This window comes from Melanotaenia boesemani, chromosome 9 (genome assembly GCF_017639745.1).
Source record: "Melanotaenia boesemani isolate fMelBoe1 chromosome 9, fMelBoe1.pri, whole genome shotgun sequence".
NCBI lineage: Eukaryota > Metazoa > Chordata > Actinopteri > Atheriniformes > Melanotaeniidae > Melanotaenia > Melanotaenia boesemani.
Window position 1 is genome coordinate 25334536 of NC_055690.1, and position 26707 is coordinate 25361242.

The following is a 26707-nucleotide window of genomic DNA, read 5'->3' on the forward strand; positions in this document are numbered from 1 at the left end:
ACTGCAGGAGTGAAATAACCCTTGAATCTGATAAAACATAAATAAATAAAAAAGATTTCTGTTTCATGCATATGATTTTGTTGCATTTGAATTTAAACAAAACAATGTAAAAAAAGGGAAACAAGCCCTCAACCTTCTATTAAGTTAGGCTTTTTCACATTCACACTTACATGCAGTTCATTTAGAGTTGGTCTTTACCTTTAACTTTTTGCTTTTGTTTGCTCTCAGTCAGATTTTTAAGATTTTTAAAATGGGAGCCTCAAATGAACTTTTATAGATGTGGGTTATTGCATCTGGCCCCATAGCTGTATATGTCAGCTCACAAGCAGAAGATTCAGGCTCACTTTTTATTTTAGAAGTTGCTGAAAGTAAAACTGACACAATAAATCAATAGTTAAAATGTTGTGATTATCACATTGATCATTCCAAATATGCCCTTATTGCAGTTTTAAAATGTTTTGCTTAACCCTTTTTTGTCCTCTGATGACCTGAAAAGGTAGTCAGTCAAAGCGACTTATAAGGGTTAATATGTTTTTGGATACCATTTGGACTTTAGCGCAGTACCAGTCTAAATAAAGATCTCTGCAGACAGGATGTTGGCTTCTTTTGGTTAATGGGTAATCTTTAACCATGAAATGTGACTGACTAAATAGCGTGTGCTTCTGACATGCTGCAGACGTAATAGATTTGTGGACTCTTTTTTCTTTTTTTTTTTAATAAAAAGTATTTTATTAGAGGAGAGCAGAGTCCTCTCAATGCTTTCAAAGGGGCTGTGGGGGAACACATAGGCCCGGATTTACTGAAGGTTTCTGTGTGCAAAAACGTGTGTAAACTTGATAGCACACACAAAAACATGTTGCTGTTGATTTACTAACTGGGCACACTGAAGATTGCCAAAATAAGGCGTGCAATCCATTTAACGCATTTGCCCTTGATAAATATGCAATATAGGCGTCTCTGCCAGAAATCGCAAAATATTGGGAGGAGCAGACGCAAATACATCAAGGTAACACACGCAATGTGATTTACCAAACATGAAACTGATTGCACTGGCTAATTTTGCATCCATATGCATGTCTGAAAGACAGGTACAAACTGCCACAACTTTACGCAGAAGTGGCTGCAATTATTGTTGCAAGGAGGAGATTAGACACCTCGAAGGTGATGGAGAGACCGCATCCTTTCGAATTGTGTAAATGCTTTTGGAATGCCAGAGGCAAATATTGAAACGTGTTGCTGTGTTGAATGCTGTTAACGCAGGATGGGCTGTTGCTGCTGCACTCTGGGTCTGCTGTCATTGAGAGCCCTCACCACCACCTGTGCCTCATCTTTGGTCCCTCTCTTAAGGCATTAATGACCATCATCAGCCCAGACACAGTACTGACCAGCTCCGTAGTGTGTGTTGCAATGCCCCCCCATTAGCGCACACAACATGCACTTCGTGCGTAATGAAAGATGCCACAGGAGGCACAGTCATTTGATCAATATGTGTTGGGCTAAAAGTTTTAATTTGTCAATTAAAACTATTGTTTTATCACAGACTTTAGTGCAGTACCACTCTGTGTTGTGCTGTGCTGCTCTGCAGTCAGCTCTAGTTTGTCATACCTGGTATTCCAGTCATCTGCTCCTCACAGTAGGTGAGCTGAATCAGATGCTAAATATTGGTCAGAGGCATCTCCTGTGCCGCCCCCACCTGTCTTATTTGCTGAGGTTTTATTATAAGCTACTTTTTTGGAACTTTGTCTTATATCTTGTCACCTCCTCTTAACCTCATCTGGTGTTTATGTGGTATATATTTATATTTATGTATATTTACTGTTTAGCAATTTTTGTGCTTTTTATCAGGAATCTTAGTAAATACGGCCCATAATCTCAGCGGACTGCTATTCAGTCACGATTTCCAAATTATTTTTCTTATTTATTTGTAATGTGGCATTTTTACTTGAATATAGTTAAGTAGACGTAAACACAGTATATATTATACACAGTAAATATAGGATTTGTGAACAGAGAGAAGCAAAGACATGGAAATATCTGCAATACATATTCTTTCTGATGATGACATGAGTATGTTAATCAGCAAATAACATAATCTCTCAAAATTTAGCTGATTTTCTTGAAGACCTTTGCTACATTTCTCCATTGGAAATAGTTTGTAGTACAGCTTACAGCTAGCATCAGTGGCTTGCTTCCTTAGCTCAATCTTTATCTGGCAAGAGGTTTACAGCTGAAATTTGTTCCGAATTTTTACAAGTCAGGCTTTGACCACCACAAAAAAAAAAAAAAGAAAAGAAAAAAAAAAAGGAGAAAAATCAGAGTAACTTAATTGTTTATATAGGATTACAAAAACTCCCAATAAAAAAAAAAAAAACTCCTTTTCACAATCTTTTCCTAAAAGAACCAGTTCTCGTGCAGTGAACTTAAAGCAAACAAAGATTGATTCTAGCTAATCGAATCTTGGGGTGAAGAACACTCACTGATGTAAAAATGCCTGTTTTGACTTACAAACCTCAACTTCCATTCTGCAGAGACTTTTTACTCCATCACCCTCGTAGTGCAAGGGGAGTGTAATATGGTAGGAGCCAGATAGCTCAGCACAGAGAGGAGAATGAACATTTCTTTTAAATTGTAGGGGCCCATCTAGCATTTTAATGTCCTTGTACTGTACAGGCTGACTGAACTATGGCATTACCATTTTTTAGCAGCACCTGTGCTTTCCAAGTATTACAGGCCAAAATGCCTATTGTACATGAAGACCCAATTTCCTTAACTTCTTCTCATCATAATTTCACCTATAGTTAGACCAGTGCTTTTAGTACTCTGTGGAGTGTGTGTATATCCTTGTTTTTTGTTTCAGGAAGCATTTGTTGGCTTTACATATAAGAACAGGGGGAATTACTAGTTTTAGCTTTCTGGATTACTTCTGTCCTCAAAAAGTCAGACTTTTTCGTTTACCCACCTGACTAACTAACTAACACGCCAGCAGAAAATAAGATCATCACAATCTTTTCTGGGTTGAAATATGTTTTACTTTTCACCACGGTTGTAATTTTAGATACTCAAGTTAATTTTTGTTGATGATTTTGTTTTTGCTGTTTGTGTCAGCGTTTACGGAGATATGTAGCTCAGACTCAAAGAACACCTACGAAACACAAAGAATGTACCCTTACTGTTTGCTATTTTAAGTAAGCCTTGCTTGAAGGATTAAAAAGCATGTTTGTATAAAACTGGAGTGTTAAGGAGAAAAGAAACAGCCTGGGTTGTGTTTCAGACTAACTCAAATATTTTTCTGTGCTGCGTTGCCACTTGCCAGTGGAGAGCCAGACTAGGCTGCATTTCATGGTTTCCCCCCAGATCCTAAAACTGATGACTCTGATGACTCTTGACTCCTCCAAAAAAAAGCTAAGTATTTTTAGGATTACTACCCCAAATGTTTTACTTGCTTGGCATCTGGAATAGTGCGAGATTCACAAGATCCCAAATACCTGAAAATTCATCTTGCCAGGTTACAGGCTAAGTGGTCAACATCCTATTCTGGCAACAACAGACGGGTTTTTATGGGTTTTAGGACTTTTAAATGTTGACAAAACATTATTTACATTAGAACAGTAGAGTATTTCTAAAATGTATAATAGTAAAAAAATATATATATAAATAAATAAATAAAAATGTTTTCATGCTCATCCTGAACAACTTAAGCAAATGTTTGTCTTCAACTTTGAAGTTTGCTCATGGTTGACGTTATGAGAACATGGTTCCTCTAAAAACCTCCAAAGTAATGGAAGGGTCTTTCCTTTAAATTTTATAAAATGACACCAAAAGTGCCGCTATAACAGTTGTGGGAAGGGAAAGGAGGCTGTGAACAGTAAAATATAGTGGCTTATGTCACCTGCACCCTTCACAACCTCTGGGTTTGTTTAAAGCAGTGATTCTCAACGGGTTGGTCCCGACCCAAAAGTGGGTCACAGTCATTGGCCTTTACTTGGGAAAAATGTTGTCTAGAGCCAAAAAGCATCCAGTTATAGCAGCCTTTTGTTTAAAATTTGATCAAGTGACTGAAGAGTACAGTGTTATATATATGTTTTTTAACTATTTCTCAGTTGTTGCACTTTTTAATTTGATTTCATGTTTGTGCATGTTAGCACTGTTAATTCTACAATCAGAGGTTTATATGGAACCATCTTTTCATGAAACATATTTCAGAAATGGAAAATTTTCCTTTATTTGGGTTGTGGCTTGTCAATAAGGGGTGGTTGTGGGTCTCCAAGCCAGACCAACTGGTTTAAAATGTGTTAAAACCTGTTCAATGAAACCAAAATACTGTTTATTCTGGTATAAATATCAAGTTAACCTTAGGTAGAGAGTGTCTTTGCTATCAAAATTCACGTGTTGGTCAGTTACAATATTTTACCAAGATTTTACACATTAATGTCACACAGTGAAAAGTTAATACATAGCTCAGCTTAAACAAATTTTATTCCAATCTTTGCAAAAATGTTAAGAGGCTTTAAGGAGCTTGGTGAGAACGTGAAAGCTCCTTTCATAAACACTGAGGTGCTTCTGTCTGGATGCATCAACACTCAGACTCTGGTTTATGTAGTTACACACAGCACCTTCATCTCAGCACAAACAACCAAATGCACACTGTGCTTTTTTTAAAAATGAGGGGGGGACCTCATTCATCTTTACATGTCATGACAAGCAGAGCCAGCTGCACTTTGCTGATTCAGTAGGTTTAGAAGAATGTTAACAACCTCCTCAGGAATGCCACATTTCCAAGCAGTAGGTTTCCAGTCATGTTAGGGCAGTGTTTCTCAATCCTGGCCTCGGGGACCACTGCCCTGATTATTTTAGAGGTATCCTTCTTTAACACACCTGTCTCAAATGAATGGCTCATTAGCAGGCTTGCAAAGAACTTAACAAACAGTTCAATTAATCTGAATCAGGTGTGCTGGAGTTGGACAGAACTAAAACATGCAGGGCAGTGGTCCCTGAGGACCAGGATTGAGAAACACAGTGTTAGGGGATCCAGACACAGAGGCCTAAGGAGGGAGAAATCTAGGGTAAACTCTGTCTCTGAGAGTACACATGATGCAGTGTAATTGCGTCACTTGGTTGGTGTCTTTATTCCAGTGGAAGCACCGAGGAATTATAATTTACTGTGAATATTTGGAACCTGTAAAGTGTCAATTTTAATATTCCGGGGGTTAAAACAAAGCAATATTAATAAGTAGGTGTTTTATAATTATTTATTCATTTTTTTATCTCCTTCTTTGTACAGTCAGAAGGCTTGTCTGGGCCCTGAACCAGTGATTGTTGAGTCAGTGAGCAATCATCCAGTCACCACTGCTGTAAAAGTGTGACTAATACTCTCATCAGGTGTGTTGTTTACACTTTCTCGGCAGCATTATGTCCTACAAAAACAGTCTGCTGTACATTAGAATGCTGTGCAGTTTCATATTTCCACCATATGGCAATATGAACTGTGTTAACACGGACTTGGTCCACGTAACTGTCTGTTACAGAAGTGATGTCATGTAACTATTCGCAGTATAGCTCTTGTTTGAACCACGATGAAAGCTTTTAGATTTAGAAATATCTGCTTTTCTAGTGACCCCTTTGTGAATAACTTTTAGCTTTAGCTTACCTGTTGGGAAACTTCCTGATTCTTCAAACAAATTCCAATCTACCCATTGTATACAGGTAAGGGCTGGTACACACATGAGGATTTTCTAAATCTGAAAAGATTTTTTATCTTTTCGAGACCCCTCACATTAAGATAAAAGTTTTGATCATACTGCTCATCACAGAACAGCACACACATAATGATGCTGTCCAGCAGCTGATCTAGAATCTAGTCCTCCGAGCCAGAAATCTTGCGTGATTAAACGTGATCTAACAAAAATGAAGAAGAAGAAACATAGCAACAACCGGAAAAACGAAAACACCCAGCGTGGTAGAGAACATACATCGGGGTGTCCAAGTCCGGTCCTCGAGATCTACCATTCTGCAACTTTTAGATGCAGCCCTTCTCCAACACACCTGAATCAAATGCCTGGCTCGTTACCAGGCCTCTGCAGCGCTGAATAACATGCAGATGACATTTGATTCAGGTGTGTTGGAGAAGGGTTGCATTTAAAAGTTGCAGAATGGTAGATCTCGAGGACCGGACTTGGACACCACTGACATACATAATGAAGGAATGATGGTGGTCTTGCGACTATTATTAACAGAAAAATCCAGAACTGAACAAATAACAGACTGGAGTCAGCGTGAACACAGACTTTATATCCTTCCTTCCTCCCCGTCAGCTCGCTCTCTGATTGGCTACATTCTGTTCCACATCACAATCTACAGAGTCACGACTCCAGAGTCGTCGGCTTTCCACACACATGAAGATATTTGGTTGTAAATATTGAAGATGTTTAATATTTGTGATTGTCAGCCACGACCTGTTTCAGATGCGATTGTCAGGACAAATTCACTTCTGACCACAGGATAACCTTATAGGATAATCTTATAAGACTTACGGTAATCAGCCGTTTGCTGTCCTTGGCTGGGAAAGGGGGAAATCAGGACAAAAACAGCCAGAAAATCTTTATGCCCAGCTTAAGACACTAACTACTCAAAAGTACTACACACAACCACATTTAAGAAAAACAAAACATTTCTCTTTTAATGTTCTTTTTTGAAGAACCTGGTTGAGTGAAAATTACTGCAGATCTTTTAAGTTTTCAAATAGAAAACTATTTGAGTATGAAGAAACTGGGGTGTGTGAAGGCAGGCACAGACTGTGTGTTTTGTCTGCACCAGCTGTTTGCCCTTGAACCATTTATGGGAAAAAGCCTAAAGATAAAACGACATGTTCCTGAGGTGCTGATTTCTGGATTGTACCATCACATCATGGTCTGTTCCCAGACCAGATCTAACAGGACTAACAGTCTGCCTCAGCCCTCTTCTACCTTCTTTAAGTATCCAAAGTCTCTCCGTAGGGATAGGTATCTTCTCACTGAGTCCTTTAAGTCCTTCTTCGTCCTCCATTTTTTTCTCATCTGTTTGCTTCCTGTCTCTGCTGATAGCTGAACCATCTGTTGCTCTAGCAGCAACAGCAGATGCCTGAGCACTACACCTCTCATACATATATAGACATGCACATGTGCTTACACACAAAATCCTCCCGACACAGACCAACACACAGACAGTGCGTGTTGTGCGTGAGTGGACCAGGACATTCCTGTCTCTTCCCATCGGCTCACTTGCTGAGCTGCGGATGTTTTTTCTGTCTCCCTCTGTGTGTTTATCCTTTCACTTTCTTGTGTCCTTCTTTGCAATTTTTCAACTTTTTCCCCCATCTGTTTCTATTAGGTCTGTCTCTGTCTGGCTCCACTAGTAAATTTTCTTTTTTTTTTGTGGTTCTTTTTTAGCCATTTCAAAGTTATTGGTTTCTCATAATTTTTTAATATATGTACAGTGATTCATTAAAAATGTTTGTTTCGTTTATTAATTATGACAGAATACATTGAGTTGAGTATTGCATGTAGATATCCGGCCACAAATCTACAATTTACAATGTTTTAGTGGGTAATAGATGCGGTGTTATCCATTAGCCATCAAATGTTGTGTATAGATGGACAGCATTCCTGCTGATGACTATGAATAACTTCAACATGATGTCATAGAACAGGGTCTCTATTTTTTTGCTACCCTCTTGAATTGGACAGTATCTACTTGCTCATTTGGACAGACGTTTTGACCATTAATGAAATCGTCCTCACTCATTTCATCTATGTACATTCAAAATTGAGACGAAGGTGCATCAGCCCCAGCTTGAAAATGCATAACACTGAGCCCAACAGTGATCGTGAATCTTAACAGATTGAATGATCAGGGTGCTTTTGCCAGACTACTGTGGGCACTCCTGTAATTACCTGGTTTTGTCTGTGTTTCTAGGGTTTTTTTTAATAACAAAAAAACCTTTTATATATATATATATATATATATATATATATATATATATATATAAAATTATTTTAATGCCTTTATTCGGTAAATGGTACCTATTTAGGTTGTCAATATCCATTCCTTGGGTATTATCTTTCTGTTTATCCAGGGTAAGGTCTTGAGGGCTGCTGCCTAAGCAGGAAAGGTCCGATTTGAAATGAACAAAATTGATTTTATTTTAAGTCGATTCTAAGGGCTCGAGAAGAAAAATCTCTTGGTAAATGTGACTGTTTTTAAACCTTCTTGTATTATTCAACCCATGCTGCATTTCATTTACCTAATGTTGGCTGTTACCTTTGTTTTATGTGTTTTGCTTTACTTGTTGTGTTTTGAATGTTGATTTCTGTTTGTTATGTGATAAATTGTGTACTTGTGGTTGTGCTGCCTTTTTTGGCCAGGTCACTCTTAAAAAGAGATTTCTAATCTCAGTGAGTTTTTTTTATCTGGTTAAATAAAGGATAAATAAATAACTTAAATGTCACTTATAAATTAACCCTGGATCACAAATCTGCCCCCACTTTTTTAATGGGAGGGGGGCTCATAATTGGAAGCACAGATGCAGGCTGTTGTCCCAGTGTTACCCAGTTTTTAATGCACATATTCAGTAAATGGTACCAATTTAGGTTCTCAAAACCCCTTCCTTTGGGTATTTTTTTATTGCTTATTTGGGGTCAGGTCGTGGGGTCAGCTGCCTAAGCAGGGAAGGTCAAACTTACCTGTCCCCGGTCACTTCTCCCAGCTCATCCAGGGGTATCCTGAGGTGTTCCCAGGCCAGCCAGGAGATGTATTCCCTCCAGCACATCCTGGGTCTTCTCCTTGGTCCATGCCTGGAACACCTCTCCATGTAGGCGTCCAGGAGGCATCCTAACCAGATGCTCAAGCCACCTCATCTGACTCCTCTTAATGCGGTTGAGCAATGGCTCTTCTCTGCAGAGGAAACTTATTTCATCTGTTGGTATTCACAATCTTGTTCTTTTGTTCACTATCAACAGCTTGTGACCATAGGTGAGGGTAGAAACATTGACTGGTAAATTAGGAATTTTGCCTTTCGGCTCAGCTCCTTCTTCACCACAATAGACTGATACAGAGTTCACTTGTGATCAAGACCCTAAGATGCTTAAATTCCCCCACCTAAGGCAGGACCCCCTTCCTGACCCAGAGAGAACACCTCACCCTTTCAAAGCTGAGGACCTGGTTTGGGATTGAGAGGTACTGATTCTCATCCCACCCGCTTCACACTCAGCTGTGAATCGCTTTGGCAAGAGCTGGTGATCACGGCCTATGTAAGCCAACAGAACCACATCATTTGCAAAAAGCTGAGACCCAGTCCTGAGCCCACCAAACCAGATCCCCTCAACACCTCGGCTGTACCTGGAACCTATGTCCATAAAAGTTTTGAACAGAATCAGTGACAAAGGGCAGCCTTGGTGGAGTCAAAGCATCACAATTTAACTTATTGCTGGCAATGCAGACCAAGCACTGGCACTGCAGTAGTACAGGGAGGGGACAGTTTGTACAAGGGGGTCTGGTACTCCATACTCCCGGAGCACCTTCAACAGGAGTCCCTAGAGGACATGGTCTAACGCCCTCTCCAGGTCCACAAAGCACACATAAACTGGTTGGGCAAACTCCCATGCCCCCTCTAAGACCCTGAAGAGGGTGTTAAGCTTGTCCACTGTTCCATGACTGGGATGAAAACCACACTTCTCCTCAATCCAAGATTCGAATGTCCAATAGGCCCTCCTCTCCAGGACCCCTGAATAGATTTTACCAGGGAGGCTGAGGAGTGTGATCCCATGTAGTTGGAGCACACCCTTCGGTCCCCCTTCTTGAGGAGGGGGACCACCACCCCTGTCTGCCAGTCCAGAGGCGCTAACCCCGATGTCCATGCGATGCTCTAGAGATATGTCAACCAAGGCAGCCCCACAAGATCCAAACTTTTATGAAACTTCGGGCAGACCTCATCCACCCCTGGGGCCCTGTCACTAAGGAGCGACTTCATCTTCAGAGATATTAGACCTTCCCCCCAGTTTTTGAGACATGTTGGTTGGACTGAGAAGGTCTTCAAACAATTCCTTCCACTGACCAACAATGTCTTGAATAGAGGTCAGCAGCACCCCATCCACACAGTACACAGTGTTGCTGGTGCACTGCTTCCACCTCCTGACCCCAGGATGGTCAACCCAAATCTCCCAGTAGCCGTTTGGAAGTCATTCTCCACGGCCTTCCCAAATTACTCCCATGCCTGAGTTTTTGCCTCAGCAACCGCCAAAGCTGCGTTCTGCTTAGCCTGTCAGCTGCCTCCAGAGTCCCACAGGCCAAAAAGCCTGATAGTACTCCTTCTTCAGCTGAAGGCATCCCTCACTGCTGGTGTCCACCAAAGAGTTTGTCGATTATCGGCATGACAGTCACCGGCGACTTTACCTCTACAGCTTCGGCTGGCCGTCTCAACAATCGAGGTGTGACGCACAGCCCAATCGGACTCAATGTTCCATGCCTCACTCAGGACATAGTTGAGGCTTTGCCGGAGACGGCAGTTTAAACCCCCCCCCCCCCAAAAAAAAAAAAAAAAAAAAAGGAGGGAGGCTAACCTCTTGTCTCCCTGGGTAAACCCCAACATGCAGGCACCAAGTCCGGGGGCAATGAGTTTTCCCACACCTGCAGCACCTCTCACCGGGAGCAACTCCAAAATGGAAGTGGTCCAATCCAGTCCAGACTTCGTGTTCCACTAAACTTGCCAACTAATGGTTGTAACTTCATGCTTAAAACGAGACCTGAGATCACAATTAAAATGTGAGCAACCAAAAACCAGCTTTGGGAATCCTGCTTTTGATCATATGGTTTTTGCTTATGAGGGTGCCATGGAGTGTCTCTCTTCATAAAAAAAAAATATGGGGGGGGGGTTCATTAGACGGGAGTCAGTAATAGTGGCCAGATGTCTCTGCACACATGCAAATGTTTAACCATGCTCCTTCTCTGTCTTCGTCATACCAAAATTCTCAACGCTTTCTGTGTTCGTGTGTCTCAATGTGTATTTTTTTTTTTTTCTTGTCTGAACCAGTTTTCCAGTGGATAGTTTAAAATTCACCCATATTGTTTGTTTGTTATTTTTTTTTCTCCTTTCCCCCTTAGCCTGGCTGTTTTTCTGTCAACACTTCATTTTTTTATGGCATTCCTTCTTCACAGCCCCCAAGGACTCCTCTGCTGTAACAGATATTTATTTGTGTCTCCGTACTGAATGCATCAATATGTTCTGTCTGATGGCTATGAAATTTTAGCCTTAGAGAGAACTGCAGTTCAGTAGGGGGGACATGAGGATAGAATGGAGGTGAAAGGGGGAGAAAAACAGATGATGGGAGTTCAGGGCAGTAATGGGTGAAAGAGAAAGGAGAGACTGGAGTGGAGGAGAAACACATGGAAAGTTGAAACAAAGGGAGGGCTCTGTAGTTTTCTGGAATGATTTAAGCTGCACGGATGACTTGCCAGCACTAAGACGACTGGTGAGCAGACTGTTAGAGTCAAGACTGCAGATGTGTTCTGGCTGCTGATGGATGTAATGATGTATCAGTTTTATCCAGAGGCTGATGAGTAACTAGCCAGAACTAAAGTGGCTTGCTTCACGAACTCCACATTCCTCAGCCCAGCTTCTAGACTTTGGATTTGAGATCTTGAAATCAGTTTAATTCTGCTCTTTCCAAACAGAATTATGTCTCATTTTCTGTCAGCAGATTTTATAGTCTTTTAGTCAGTGTTCCTCATCATCATTTGTACTGTTATCCACAATTTGTATCTTTGAAAACTGCTTAAGTCAGTGGGTGTCCAATGTCAGATACAATATTCCATCCATAATCTTTTTTTTTAATTAAAATTCAGATTTTTTTTTTTAAGAAAATAAATCATTTTAAGTAGTATCAGAAATTTTTTTGAGGGGGTTGTGTTATCGCTACTAGCAAACCTGCATTGGAGCAAGCGAGTATAGACAATGGATTTACGTTGTTGCTGTTATTTCCCAGATGATTTGCCATATTAGTCTATTCAAATAAGTTTGCCAGTGTTTTAGTTTATTTTGCAGCTTGTCAATTAAAGTCAATAACAAGTATCCTCTCTGCATCTTTTGGATTGTGTTCCACTAAATTTAATGGGAAAGTGTATTCAAACTTTAAACAAGACTTGTCATAGACAGGAATGTCATTTTTAGCTCATGCTGACAGATGCTGACATGATCTTGTGCTGTATGTTTCGTTTCCTTTCCAGAACTAAAAATGTATTGTTCTGAGGGGTATCTAAGGTTTTTGTCTCAGGCAATATGATGTCTTGTGTGACTGGGCATCACGATTAATTTCCTCAATCAGCTATATTCACAACAGCCCAATTAGATTTGATTAAATTTGATTTGATATTGATTACAGATATTTATGTAACACCATTTTTTTTTATATATTAAAGACATTCTCACATAATTATTTATAAGAAACACTGAGTCTGTTTACATGATCATGAAAATCAGAAATCTGGGAGTCATCAGATAATTGTAATAATCTGATTTGACGTGTCTCCATGCACTTCGGAAATACAATATTTGAAAGATCATTGTCTACATTTATCAGTCCATGACTGGATTTATTTCGGAACATATGCCACTGTCTGTTATTTTCAAGGTGTCAAACTGTGAACTTAACTCACCAAAAAACATCCATCCTCCTTATTTATGAAGTTTCTGAAATGTCTGATAGTTTTCTAACCATACATTTAAAAAAATATATAGTTGAGTGTCTGGGAACTAAGTTATTAGGACTGCTATTGTAAAAATTTGAATCTGGCATCATGTTGGTAATAAAAGCTGATTTTGGACAGATGCAACACAGCCAACCTTCAAGATGTTAGTTTGGTTAAAATGAGTGATTCATGTACTGCAAACGAGAACATCATGTGCTTCCAGAGTTTTTAATAAACACATCCTTACTGCGCAGTTTTATTTCTCTATTTCTGTCCATCATGATTCTGATTGAGCAATGTAAGGATTTCCTTTTCAGCTTCATTTTTCAAAACTGGTTAAAACAGTAAAAGTCACCTGACCTCCATAATTTACAGACTTGACGCCTTTCTTTCTGTCCATCTTGTACACACAAAGAGCTCAACTTGTAGCACTTTTTCTTTTATTATGGAAATTCTTTCAAAATTTTGTTTAATAATCTGCCTTTTTTATATTTTCTGTAACTCTTGTCAACTACATCATATGCATTAGTCACTAAACCTCAATTGTTGAAAAGAATGAATCAGTAAATTAATTAGATTATTAAGCTGCTGCAGCTATTCAACAGGCACCTTTTTCTTGTTATGGCAGTCAGGGAGATTAAGTTGATCACTTTTGTATAACACAACAGCAGAGAGCATCAAGTAAAGCTCACCCACTGTGAGTACATTGAGAACAAACATTAACTTCCTTCTGTGTTGTGGTCTACTTTATGCAAAGTGACATTACTTTATTTCACTAGGAAGCCAGCAATCAGCCCAAACAATCTAATTTTAAACAAGCAACTTAAAATCAAAATAGGAGGCAGAGAGAAAAAAAAGCTTCGCGATAATTATTCATTATTGTTTAACATACAAACAGCACAGTTTATTTGGTTGATGTATCTTGGCACAGCTTGTGTATTTGTTGGCTGGCTGAGTGACTGTTTTTTGGCTGGGAGAATGTGTCAGTGCGGTCGCCTATCAAGCCAGCCTGCCTCCTAGCTGCTCCTACGGCTGGTGCTGCTCGCATCAGAGATGGATCTGTTGTGAATGCTATATATCCCACCCTGTGGTCACCATCAGTAATAAAAACCAGGCACAAGCAGGCAGCTGCTTCTACTGTCTGGATCTCTTTCTGTTGTGTGAAACTGGGAATCAGTCATGTGTCACGTTGCAGTCTGGGTATCTCAGGGGCTTGTCTGCCTTATTGACTTGTGAGGCTGGTGTGTTCTTATATGTGGAGAAGAAACAGATGCTACTTTTAAGCAGCATTATTAAACACACATTCCCATTAGATTTAATTTACATATATTTATATAGCTTTATAAATTGGGTTTACAGTGTTAGTTAAGGTTGTGGTGAACTGTTTGATGGACTTTGTCTCATCTGTGTCGTCAATCAATGCTGGAAGGAAAAGATGCGGTACAATGTGAATTATGCTCCCCAATCATGTAACCACATCCAATTTATAGAGGCCCTTGTGGTGGAAGCATAAAAAGGGAAACTAGCTAAGCATTACATAACACTAGCAATCTCTCTTGGTACAAAAAATCTTAATAAGCTCTTCTTACAAGCTAGGTTGCTGGCAAATGCCCATCTGATCCATTGTGAAGACCTTGTTTTCTCTACCTGATCCATGTAGGTTTGACGCTTCTTGTATGCTGAATTAATAATTTTTTACTACAATTCAGTTTTATCCAGGTACAATCTTTCTGGTATACCCATAATGAAATGAATATATATCTACAATCACATGGTTTATTTAAATACTTGTGGAGTCATAGTAAAAGAAACGCTAGAGAGATTTGTTAAGATGTACAAAAATTAGTATACATTAGACTGGTATAGAAGAAATAAAGATGGCACAAATAAAAAATGTTTCAGGCTTGCCTAAATGTAACCAAAAAAGAAAAGAAGAAGATATGTGCTTTAAAAACTTTAAAAATCACCCACCTCATTTGTTCCAGCTCCAAGTTTCTTACACAAACAGGACAGTAAAAACAATATTATGCAGTATTTCACAACTATAGTATTCACCTACCAAGCTGTTATTACTAAGCCACTCAGTTTATAAAAATAGAAGTGCTGTATGATTGTGTGTGTGAATGGATTAATGTGACATGTAGTGTAAAGCGCTTTGAGCAGTCAAGATGACTAGAAAAGCGCTATATAAGTACAGTCCATTTAAATACGATCAGTCACGCTATTTTGCCCAACTCATCCACATCTTTACAAGAGATATATGTGCCTGCTTCAAGTTTTACAATTTTGAATTCTGATGGTGAATTTTACATCAGACTTTTACACCTTATTGCATACCTTACAGTTAGGCTGAGTGGCTGCCTGCTTGATCTTTATGCGTGCACTGAAAGGTCCTATTCCGTCAAAATCATTACAGAGAACGAGGGCATGTAGACTAAACCAAACTTGTGGAAGAAGAGAGGCAGTCAGATCATGTGATGAATGACCTTCTGTTTGTTTGTGGACTCATTGTTACCAGAAAACTACAATGTTACCAAAATACCAAAATAAGACTTACATATAATAGTTTACATAATGTCATTGTGGGGATAGTGTCCAGTCATCAATATCAGTCTGACTTTATGTTCAGCAGATGTGCATCAGCCGTGCATGCCTGCCACATGCTCTACTAACGTTGATAAGGATTGATGCACATCTCTCTTTTGCAAGACACGTTGCAGTCAGGCTATCTGCAACCATGTGTCAAATGTGTGCTGCATGGAAGCCAGCTTTAATGAACTCGAAAGAGTTCATGAGTATTCCCCTGCCCCTGAATAAACACAGACAGGAGTAGAAACTCTTTGAGTATTTGAGGCTCCTCTGTGTATTTTTATAAAACCATAAAGAACAGCATGCTGAGAAGTGCACAAGTCAGCCATTATTCATCGTCAGCTTTTCAAACTGGCCACACTCCCAAAGAAAACTCTACCTTTGTTCACTTTTTTAACTTTCTGCCCCTTATCCTTCTCCATCTTCTCAGTCTGTTGCTCTCCTGGTATGTGGTGTCATTACTATGGTATTCTGTGTTCCTTGTTGCAGCCACAGATCATTGCAGTGTTCTTTTTTCTTATTATTGTGCGTATTTTATAGTAGAATGTACACAGAGCCTGCAGCATGTCAACTCAGTTGCATATTTAAAAAGTCTCATAAAAAAGTCTCATAACTGCAGTTAGTTGTCACATTTCTCTACATGGAAAGATTTAAATAACCTTGGATTTTAAGCTTAATTAACTTCAAAATACAGCAGTGAATGTGGAGTTAACATTTCACATTCAGTTTAACATAAAACACCACTTGCTCCCCTATGTTTAGCCTACTGTATTCTAGTAAAGTCTAGTAAAAGCTCAAGCTGATTTTTGTCTGTTTATGGTGTACCTCAGAGGTCTATTCATAGCCCACTGTTGTTTTCAGTTTATATTCTTTGCATCAATGAGTAAAAAACAAACTATGTTAGAATGTGCCCTTGAAGGCAAGGTGGGTATATTTGGGTCTATATTTATGTATAAAAAGATCTAAAGTTTTTAGTTATTGTATCTGTTTCTTATTTGCTGCAGGTGACCTACCTGGGCAAGGTGACAATCTCTGGGACCCAGTTCTTGTCTGGGTGCACAGAGTCGGCAGTGGTGGGTCTGGTAGAGCGGCGTGCTCTATCTCAGCAGCAAGGTACCTGCCCCACAAGCCACTCTCTGCTGGAGATCCGGCCCTTCCAGGTGCGTCTCCACCACTTGGATGAGCGTGGCGAAGCCTCAGTAACCATGGACACCTACCAGGTGGCGCGAATCGCCTACTGCACAGCTGACCACAGCATCAGATCCAATGTATTTGCCTGGATCTACCGGGAGATCAATGACGACCTATCCTTCCAGATGGACTGCCATGCTGTGGAGTGCGAGAGCAAGCTGGAGGCCAAGAAGCTGGCACACTCGATGATGGAGGCTTTCCGCAAGACTTTCCACAGCATGCGTAGCGATGGCCGCATCCACAAGAGTGGCTCAACAGATGACTTTGCTGAGGACTCATCCACGCCTGATGATTCTACCCCAGACGATGGCTGAACTGAAACTCACTTCCCCATCTTAACAAATCGACGGGTGACTGGAAGGACTGATTACCAGATTACCTGCTCTCTTTCATTCTCCTCTACTTTCTCTTTCTGTTATCAGTTTGGTACCTAATCAACTGACTCTATGAACTAATAGATGCCCAGGATAATGAAGTAGCTTAACAATAGTGTAAAGTGAAGGTAGACGACACAATTTTCAAGATCAACATTTATATACGGGGTGGAAAAGTGTTACCACTTTGAGTAAATGTCCCTCACAGACCCTCCTGGGGATTCAAGCTCCTCTGTAATTGCCCTCAAGAGATTCACCCATCATTTTCATTCCAACCACTGTTACTCCTTCACCTATCAGAAACTCTGATTATGGTTCCTAAGCTTTTTCATCAAGGAAACTAATCCCTGTTCATTTAACCCCAGCTGATATTAAATGATTGCTCCTCTTGCCATGTATAAACCCAGCAGAAATATGCCTATGACCTTTTTCAGGTCCAAACCCAGAGTTTATGAGACTGTTAAAGCACATAAATTCTTTGTTTCATTATGTGGATCTCTTTTACAATGCCTTTAGCCTTGATTGAAGCACTACTCTTCACTATGGTACCTTATTTAAGCCCAAGAATGATTCACCGAGTTTGGATGATAGAGCTCCAACCTCTATCTCCATTTTGTAGGTACAGAAAGATTCAGAGTATGTGTAAGGCACCTGTGAGAATATAGGCGCTAAATAGGCCACATTTTAGAAGTTCTCACCAGACTGGAAGCCTGGGCCTGTCTGAGACACCCTCATCATCCACATCTGGCTTCTTTTTTAAGTATACCAAAATCCAGGCTTAGTTTTTTGCCTGTTAGTTTATGTGCCTCACTTTCCTCTTGCATCTCAGCGTTTCCACGTTGACATGTGTGCTTTTATGTTTTTCTCTGTGTGGAAGTGTTATTGCTTTCTCCTGTACTATGTGTATATGGATATACATCTGAATGCTAGCAGATCGGTGTGGTAAGGAGAAAAGGAGGAGCAAAATCAGGAGAAATAATGTGTGATTAGCTGGAAGTTAATGCTAACGCTTAAGGTGACATCATGGAATCAGACATGGTACAGTACTGTGACCATTTGTCATGTTTTTTTTTTATTTTTATTTTTATCTCATATGAAATTAAAAAAGTATTACTCAGAATGTGCCAGCCGCTGATGTGGTGGAACCATAAATCACAGCCACTACAGTAAACAACTCACACCTCCTGGCCCGTGCTGAATGTATGAGTCCGACGTACTGTGAGCGCCTAACGTCACGTCTGGTCATAATCTCCTCATGCTATCACAGGCAGCCGAAGGGAGCGACTCTGCCCCCCGAAGCAGTGAGATGTTATTTTCTGCTGCCAATTAATCGCTGCAACTGAGGAACCGAGGCACACTCCTGTCTGACCAGACTGGACGCCAGCAGTGGAAGCTGCCTTTGGTTAGACGCAATGATCACGTGCTCTGATCAGCAAGCACGCACGCACGCATATACAAACATACATACAACTACTATACATACTGTACGTACACAAATTGTATTTGAATCATGTTTAATAAGCTTATGTAAATACAAATGTATCACTTTCCAAATATTACAGCATAAATGTTGATAGATATTTTAAATAATAAAATGTTGAGAACCATCCTATGATACCGAAACAGTATAATGAAGCCTACTGTGAACTACGAAGGGAGAGCCTGATAGCGGTGGCTGCGTATGTGAGTGTATGTGAGTGTGGGAGTGTTTGGCGAGGAGGAATGTTTGTAAAAGTGTAGATTACTGTGCCATGTCTTTCTGACAGCTCAGACACGCTTTAAATGTTCAGAAAAACATTGTTACCATAAGTGTTTTCTATACAGTGTTTGCAAAGATCAAAACACTGTTGCATATAAAGTATTTACAAAGACCAAGATGGTGTGGTCTGTTTTGTCTCAAACCCACATCACAGCTCTCCTCCTTCATGTATTTCCCCACATTCAACCAGTTCAGGGCTAAAAGAGGTTTTTATTCTGCTGGATTTTAACTGAATGGATTCCCGCTGCGGCCTCGTGTGGGAGGATAAACACCGGGCATGTTCAGTTTCACAGCAAACAGGATGGTTCAGACACATGATGTTCTGACAAGGTGCCAGCACAGATGTAAAACATAACCTCACTGTCTGCTCATCCATCCATACATGGCACACACTGGAATGTGAGATTCCCAAAATTCCCAAGTTATAAAATCTGTTTTTGGGCATCATGTAGCTCCACCTCCAACAGCAACCTTTTCATTCTAAGACAAACTGACTCATAATCAGGTTTGACCATCTCACCCTTCTGGTACGATCAGTCACATGTGGTCACAGAACCAGGAAAAAAAAAACCCCAAAACCTCATAAACACAATTTTATGGTATTTCCAAACATGTTTCAGGTTTAAGTGTGACACAGCCAGTTTTCCTCTCCCATTCCTCACGTTCCTCCGGCTTCCTCAGATCTTTCTTTTATTGTTTTGTTGTTCTTCTCGTGTGCAAGAATCCGGCAGCCTTGTTCTTTTTTAAGTACCCACATCAGTGACACGATAACTGGTTGCTCCCTGCTTGTATATCTGGCCATCATTTTGCTGCTCAAGAGCTGCAAAGAATTAGATGCAAAATGGATGCTGAGAAGGATGTTAATGTGTGTTGAAAGAGAACATTGCCTCCCTCTGGCAAGCAGAACAACTGCTTCTGCCCTTTTTTTTTTCAAAATGATCCTTTTAATGTTATCATTAACAATCAAGCTCCTCAAAGTGATAATAATTACTCTGTATATGGCCAAAAAGAGGGAGATGTGAATTCTGAAAGGACATGGATGCGTCCATCGAGCAACAACTGCTTGACATTGTCTAACAGTGTAAGCAAAGCTTTCTACCCTTGTATCTTCCAGATCGTTGTACACAAGCTTCACTGTTAATGCCTCTTTGTTTTCCATCTCTGCCGAATGTACATCCTCCGATTGCACTCGACTGTGCCCTTGTGTCTGCCTGACCCACTTCCAAGAGTGCATCAGCACAGAGAGGTCCTGTGTGGGCCCAGAAAGAGGCCACCCGACTGCTTGCGTCTCCGCTCCACTGAGGCATCAGTCAGTCAGTCAGCTCACAATACCACTCTGTTACCGCTCCAGCTGGCTGCTTTTCCCTCAGTGAGTCCCATAACCACCTGTCTATCCACCCGCCAACAGCCCACATGCTTGACGTACAGCTTGGAAAGAGGAAATGCAAATATGGTTTCTAATCAGACTCCTTTTATCCTCTCACTTTCTCTGTCTTATTCTCTTTTTCTCTCTGGGCCACTGCTATCTGAGTAACAGGCCTGGGCCTCAGAGTGAACGTGTGGTGGAGTACTGTAAACATATGTGTGGAGCATGTGTGTGAAATAGACCAGGACCTGTCCACATTCTTTCTGTCTATGGCTTGACTAAAACAGCATGATTTTCATTGCATGAGATGCAGAGCTGTGTGGTGAAACACGGAGAAAGAACTTTTAACCTCTCAGACATTACAAAAATTAACTGTGGACAGAGTGAGTAATAATAGTTTTCTGTAGTTGATGGGTACATGCAGAAGAGGCCAAAAATGAATGAAAAGACAGAAACTTACACCTTATGCATTGGCACACATGGTTTTCACATTTTCAATCAAATGTTAATAATTAAAAGCTTCATATGTTCACATTCCACATGTAGTGAGGTGTGCACAATTTTATTTGATTACTGTAAAACATTCAACAGCAGCTGTTTTTTTACTTGTTGTTCATATTTCAACCCAGCTTACCTTAATGTATCATATTTGATACATGCCATTTTTGAGACCTATTGCATCATTTTATGTTTAAAACTTGTCTTCTGCTAATTCTGACATATATAATAATAAATCATACGTCACATTCAGGGACACCTCGACATGAGCTGTCCATGCCGGGATCGATCTGGCAACCCTTAATCACTCTACCCACTGAACCACGCTGCCCCAATAAACAATTATTATTATATATTTTATTTTTTTACCTTTGTTAAACGACCAAATGAAGACTTCAGTTAAATAAAAAAAGAAATTCCTTCCCATTATCTTGAGTCAGGCTGTAAATGGTAAAAGCAATCTAAGGAACAACTCATGACATTGTGTTATTATTTATTCAACAAAAACTAAGTCAATTTCAAGAAGCAGTTTGCAAGAAAAATTAGGTCCATCCTAATTGGTTCCTTTGGAATTAGTTGTGGAGTAGCAGCCAAGCGCTATTAATCGAACACACCTGATTAACAAATTATTTATATTCAGTAGTTTGTAGAACCCCCTTTAGTAATAATATTTTGATGTGATTGTTTTTGCATTATATTATAAGTTTCCATAAATGTTGTAGCCCTCATTTATCCTTTATTCTATCTTTATTTATGTCTTTATTCAACCTGTTACAATATCAGATTTCATTTGCACAGTTATTATGGCATCATCATGATATCAAAATGAATAAATAAACGACTAATTCATCATGTTTTTCCTTCATTTTTCTATAATTTTTTAATTACCCTCATAATATATTTTAAAGAACTTTAATATTGTACAAAAGCCAATTTGCAATCAATGCTTTGATTTTACTAGTTGAGATGAATCAGTTAATTACAATGTTCCCATACATGTATTGTTAACACAGTGTTGATAATTCACCTCTATAAAATCACAATTTGTGATTGATTGATTGCTTGAAAGTTTTATTTGAACATGACAAATATAAAAACTAAAATAAAATACATGACATGGCTTATATAATCCCACCCCAGTAAATTACAACAATCTTCAGATTTTATAATATTAACACAACCACTACCAGCCACTAGACAGTCCCACAGAAACAGTAGTGCTATGTAACAATATTCAGTCCATACAATCAATAGATCCCTATAGAATATGTTTTTATCATGAAACTATGTAATAACAATAATCACTGTGCTAACAACAATACAGTAATAATAATAATAGTGAATCAGTAAAATTATCCTTATATTGTTATATAAAACATAATCTATAAGCTTAAATATTCAATTATAATGATGGAGTTATTTAGTAATAATAAAAAATTATAATAATAAAATAATAATAACAATAACAACAGCAATGACAATGACAATAGCAATAATTATAACAATAATTAGAAGAGAAATACTCCTTCAACTTAATTTCAGATCATTTCTGTACCATTTAAATACCCAGTTAATGTCGGTACCGGTATGTTGGAACATTTCTAGTCATGATATATAAAACCTTGTGATATTTTTTCACATGAATGTATCAAATTGTTCACCTTACTGTAGTGAAATTACAGAGACAAAAGGGACAAACAAATTAGTGTTTGTCTCATTTTTAAATTTTTTTTTCCTGTAGGTTTCTTTAGAAACTTCAGGAGAAACTATTGGAACATGAAAATGAACGTCTATGAAAACAGATCATTTCAGTGTATGATCAGAAAACTAGTTTAAGATCTAAAGTAGAGAGTAATATATCCACCAGACCTGAGGATGGATGATCTCCTTCAGACATATAAAGCATTTCCTCTGATCATGTCCAGATCCCCTCTCATCCCTCCTGGTGAACGGGTCCCTCAGGCCTTCGTAGGATTCAAGATTCTTGCTGTAATGAAATGTGTACTGGAAGGAAGAGGGGGTGCCTACGCCTGCACCCAAGACTCCAAACTCTGTTTACCGAAGCCTGGAGCATTTTGTAAAACACAAAAAGTCACAGAGGGAAGCAATGCTACCCTAAATCCCTGGAGAGGGCCGGAAATATCTGGACTGAGATCCAAGGGGGAGCTGGTTTGAACCAGACATGAAGGTCTGAGAAAAGAATAAACCAAAACAAATTCTGAGGTATGTAGGTGGCTGACATTACAGAGGTAGAACATGAGCAGATTTCACTACAAACATTAAACCAGGGTCCTTCAACAGACCACTGCCCTGCAGGTTTTAGTTGTTTCCTTGCTTTAACACACCAGATTCAAATGAAGCAGATGTTGAGAACACCTTGTTCTCAGGTTCTTTTCAGGTCTGTTAAAGAGCCATTCATTTTGGCTTGATGAGTACAAGCAGGAAAACAGAGTTCATTTTTAATTTAAGAAAGAAATAGTTCTTTGGTGAAAAGGGCTTATAGTGATTTCTTGTCTGTAGACTGAATATGAAGCTAAAAGCTGCATCATCAAGCATAATGTAGCCTGGCTTAAACAGAGGCTGCTGTTTAAAAATGGACCAACAGCAAAACTTTCCTATATATGGCTGGCTTCTTCTGGACATATATACTGATAATACCAAAAAAATGGTTTTATAAATTTAATGTTAGCTGCAGAGAAGAGGCAATGAAGAATGGAACAGAAGAAAATTGCAAAGAATTATCTGCTATGTTGCACCCAGATGTTGAGGAAAGAGTTGGACAATCTGGCTGTGTCACATGGCGTCTTGGACCAACAGCTCAGAACAGACCACCGTGTCAGTGAATGAGGTCACAGGCAAATAATGTAGATATTTCACCAAAAACAATCAACATCTTTTACTTTGCAGCCTTGTGAACTGAGATTAAAGATATCTATATCAACCTGATTTACCTTCTTTGTCCACTTGATGTCATCATTGCTCAAGCAGAATCTGTCCAGCTGATGCAGAGATTAACCGAGTAAAGCTGCAAAAACAATTAACAAAAGCTTTTTATAGATATACACATATGTTTGCTCTTGATGGTTATATAATGTCTTTTTGCACTGTAAAACAGCGGATTAAAAATGAGACACATTCTTTCTTTTTTTTTCTTCTAAATTATAACATGACCAGAATTTTAAAATCCCACTTAAGAAACATCCTGTTGAAGCTGGACTTCCTGCTGGAATTAATCTAAATAGTGTCAATAGGATATCTTAGATAACTCTGCCTCTTCTCAGTCACTGCTGGGTTTCTTTATAGTAAATGTCATGATTTCCTTTCAACGGATGCCCCCTCATATTTGCTCCCCTCTCCATGTGTCAGAGCCTTTGAAAGGAGCATCATGATAAGATCACTGAACACTGAAGGCATATTATGGTGGCAGCCCAGGCTGCCGTACATGATCCTGCTCTAATCCAGAGTTCAGCCAGCAGCCACGTACAGACAGACCAGAAAGTATATTTTTGTCTTTCAGTCATGTTGTCAAGTTGAAAAGCTCCTTTCTTTTCAAGTCAATTCAGTTATGAATATTTATACTTCTTTAACTTTAAAGGCATATATTTATCATAAGGAATCAACATTGGGTCTGTAGCTTTGCTGGAAGGAGCATCGCAGCCTTGACATTTTACTCTGCTTTCTGAAGGAGAGGGCTCAGCTGGTCTGACCCTAAATCCTGTGTGCTCTGCAGCCTGTTTGGGAAGGAGGAAGATTAAACTTTTTGCTCATCTTCAGAACACAAGACAGATTTCTCAGCACCCTGTTATCATTTTATCCGATGCTGTGTGTGTGTTTGTTGTGTCACAGGAACTCATATCCAAAATCCAAGATGGGAAATGTTTGTTGTCAACGATAGGATCAACATATTTATTACATACCGCATAAAGCTCTGCATGGTGCTCTTATTTCAAAGAAAAAGAGGCTTACAGCAGAGCTGGCTGTATTGACAAGAAGATCATGTACCCTTATGTTTCTTTCTGTATGGTGTATAGTGACATAAAATTACTTACCAGAATTTATTTTTAGAGCATTTTTAGGGCAAACAGAGATGGAGATGCTGGCTTTGTTTACAGACATTCAGTCAAGGTAATGTAAAGACAAATAATCCCCCAGAAATTAAATTACTCCTCTTTTAGAATATCTGTATCATATTGCTTCGAGTTAAACAACTTTTAAAATAAACCAAATAACTAAGGTCTGTGTGAGAAATTTAGGGTACGGTCTCATGTGAAGTGAGACTACAACTTAAGTAACAACTGGATAAAAATTAAACAGGCTCAGAGATCTTTATCAAATGTATAATTAAAAAACATCCCCAACTCTTAAAAATGTAATAAAAATAAGCAAAAACATGTCAGAAGTATCAATGGCCAACCACTTCTGATTGCTGCTAATATGAGATCTTACTTTACAAAACAATCTTTATTGTTAGAAAATGCGTGAGCTCAACAAATTCTTTAATCTGAAATAGATGAATAGAATAGTTCAGAAAGAACTCCAAGAATGTTGGTCATGGGCAGCAGAAATATTTCAGCCTAAAGATATTCAAGACAGGCCAGAATTGACCCAGGTATAACAGTCTGGATCTAAAATTAGTCTAAATGTGCCAAAATGTGGATTTTTAGAACAAACCAGCATCTACCAAAGCGACTGTGCCACCTGGGAAAGCTAAATATTGAAGTAGATACTGATCTTTATGTGAATGAGTCAAACAGTACTCTGCTTTAGAGTAACAGTAAAAAAAAAATATGTATGGGTTAAATACCTCGAAATTGACAAGTAAAGTTAGTGAAGCAGAAGCTAATTTTCTAGCTAACTTTCTGTCTACAAGAATCTTCATAAAAATGCTGTAAAAAAATCACTTTATCATACCCAAAAATGCCTTTAAAAAAAAACTGTGGAAGGATCCCCAGGATGTTTTTCATGTTACCTCTGAATTATTATGACCTGGGTGACACAATCTGTCATTTTCTGTTAAGATTGTGTCTCAAAGGTCTCTGGAGCAACACGGTGACAAGATGCTGTGCAAATTCTGACTGTTCAAACGCCACTGACGTAAGCCAAGAAGTGAGCAGAACAGTCCAACCCGTCACTTTTCACTGCTCTCTTTGACTGCAGGTATTTTGAATACAATTTGAGTTGGTACATTGACGTCACAAACAGTTTATCCTGCATAAGAAAACCCAGAGTGGCACATGTTTCTGTGGGGCTCAAAGGCAACGTGGGGTCTGATGAAGCAGCTTCATCAGGTCACAGCAAGAATCAAAGTATACCTTTATAATCAAGAGTCCCCTATCTGCTTTCCCATGTGGCAGAGCATTGCAGCACTGTCAGAGGCAATAATGTTGCTCATCATCTGTCTGCTCTCTTTATAGAGGATAATCACTCGATCTCCTCTTTTTACTGCATGAGCACCGAAAAGGTTCGGGTCACTCTGTCAATAAGGGAGATGACTCAGATTGTATACACCCTTAGAATCTGATGAGAATCTGTTTTTGTGAAGCAAGCATTGTGTTAATTTTGCATATTAACAATGACATAATAAGGTATAAATCTCACAAAGGGTTCTACTTGTTTTTCTTCATGCTAATTAGGAGTTTCAACCAGCCTCTTTGCATCTCATCAACTGAAATTTTCTTTTCTTTCGTACTCATAGCCAATGCACTTGTGTCTGATTTCAATGTTTAGTCAGTTTGTTCATGAGAAATTACACCAATGAGGTGTTTTAGAAAGGATTTTCATATTTCCCTTTCTGCCATTGTTATTTAATTCAGTATCATGTAAATAAGAAAATTAAGCTGCCTGGTGTCTGCAGAGATTTCTCTAAAGGAAAATATATTACTGAACAGAACAATTCTGCACGCCAAAATAACATCTTCTTTTTATTTCCACCAGATCCTCTGGTGACTGGCATTCGTTGCAGGTGATCTTGTTAAAACCCTTTCATGTTGTCAATATTTGTATTTTTTAGTGACATATCTCAGCAATATGCAGCCTGCAAAAGGCTTTAAAGAAACAAAAAATCCAGTAAAGGTAAATACATCCCTCTGCTCTGTGTCCTGAAGAGGGTAAGAATACTCAGACTGCTCATGAGATTAAACCTTCACCAATAGTCAACCCTTTCAAATCCAAGTTAAAAACATTTTTCTAATGCTCATTAAATCTGTATGGTAA

The 26707-nt window shown here is 39.1% G+C and overlaps 1 protein-coding gene across 1 annotated transcript in view; it reads left to right on the forward strand.

The window, feature by feature from the left end:
• Positions 1 to 19235, forward strand: part of pid1 (phosphotyrosine interaction domain containing 1) — a 36976-nt gene extending 17741 nt beyond the window's left edge. Inside the window, exon 3 of the mRNA XM_041995598.1 lies at positions 16311 to 19235. Within this exon, the coding sequence (XP_041851532.1) occupies positions 16311 to 16811 (501 nt within the window). The 3' untranslated portion in view covers positions 16812 to 19235. The remainder of the gene's footprint in view (positions 1 to 16310) is intronic.
• The last annotated feature ends 7472 nt before the right edge of the window (positions 19236 to 26707 follow it).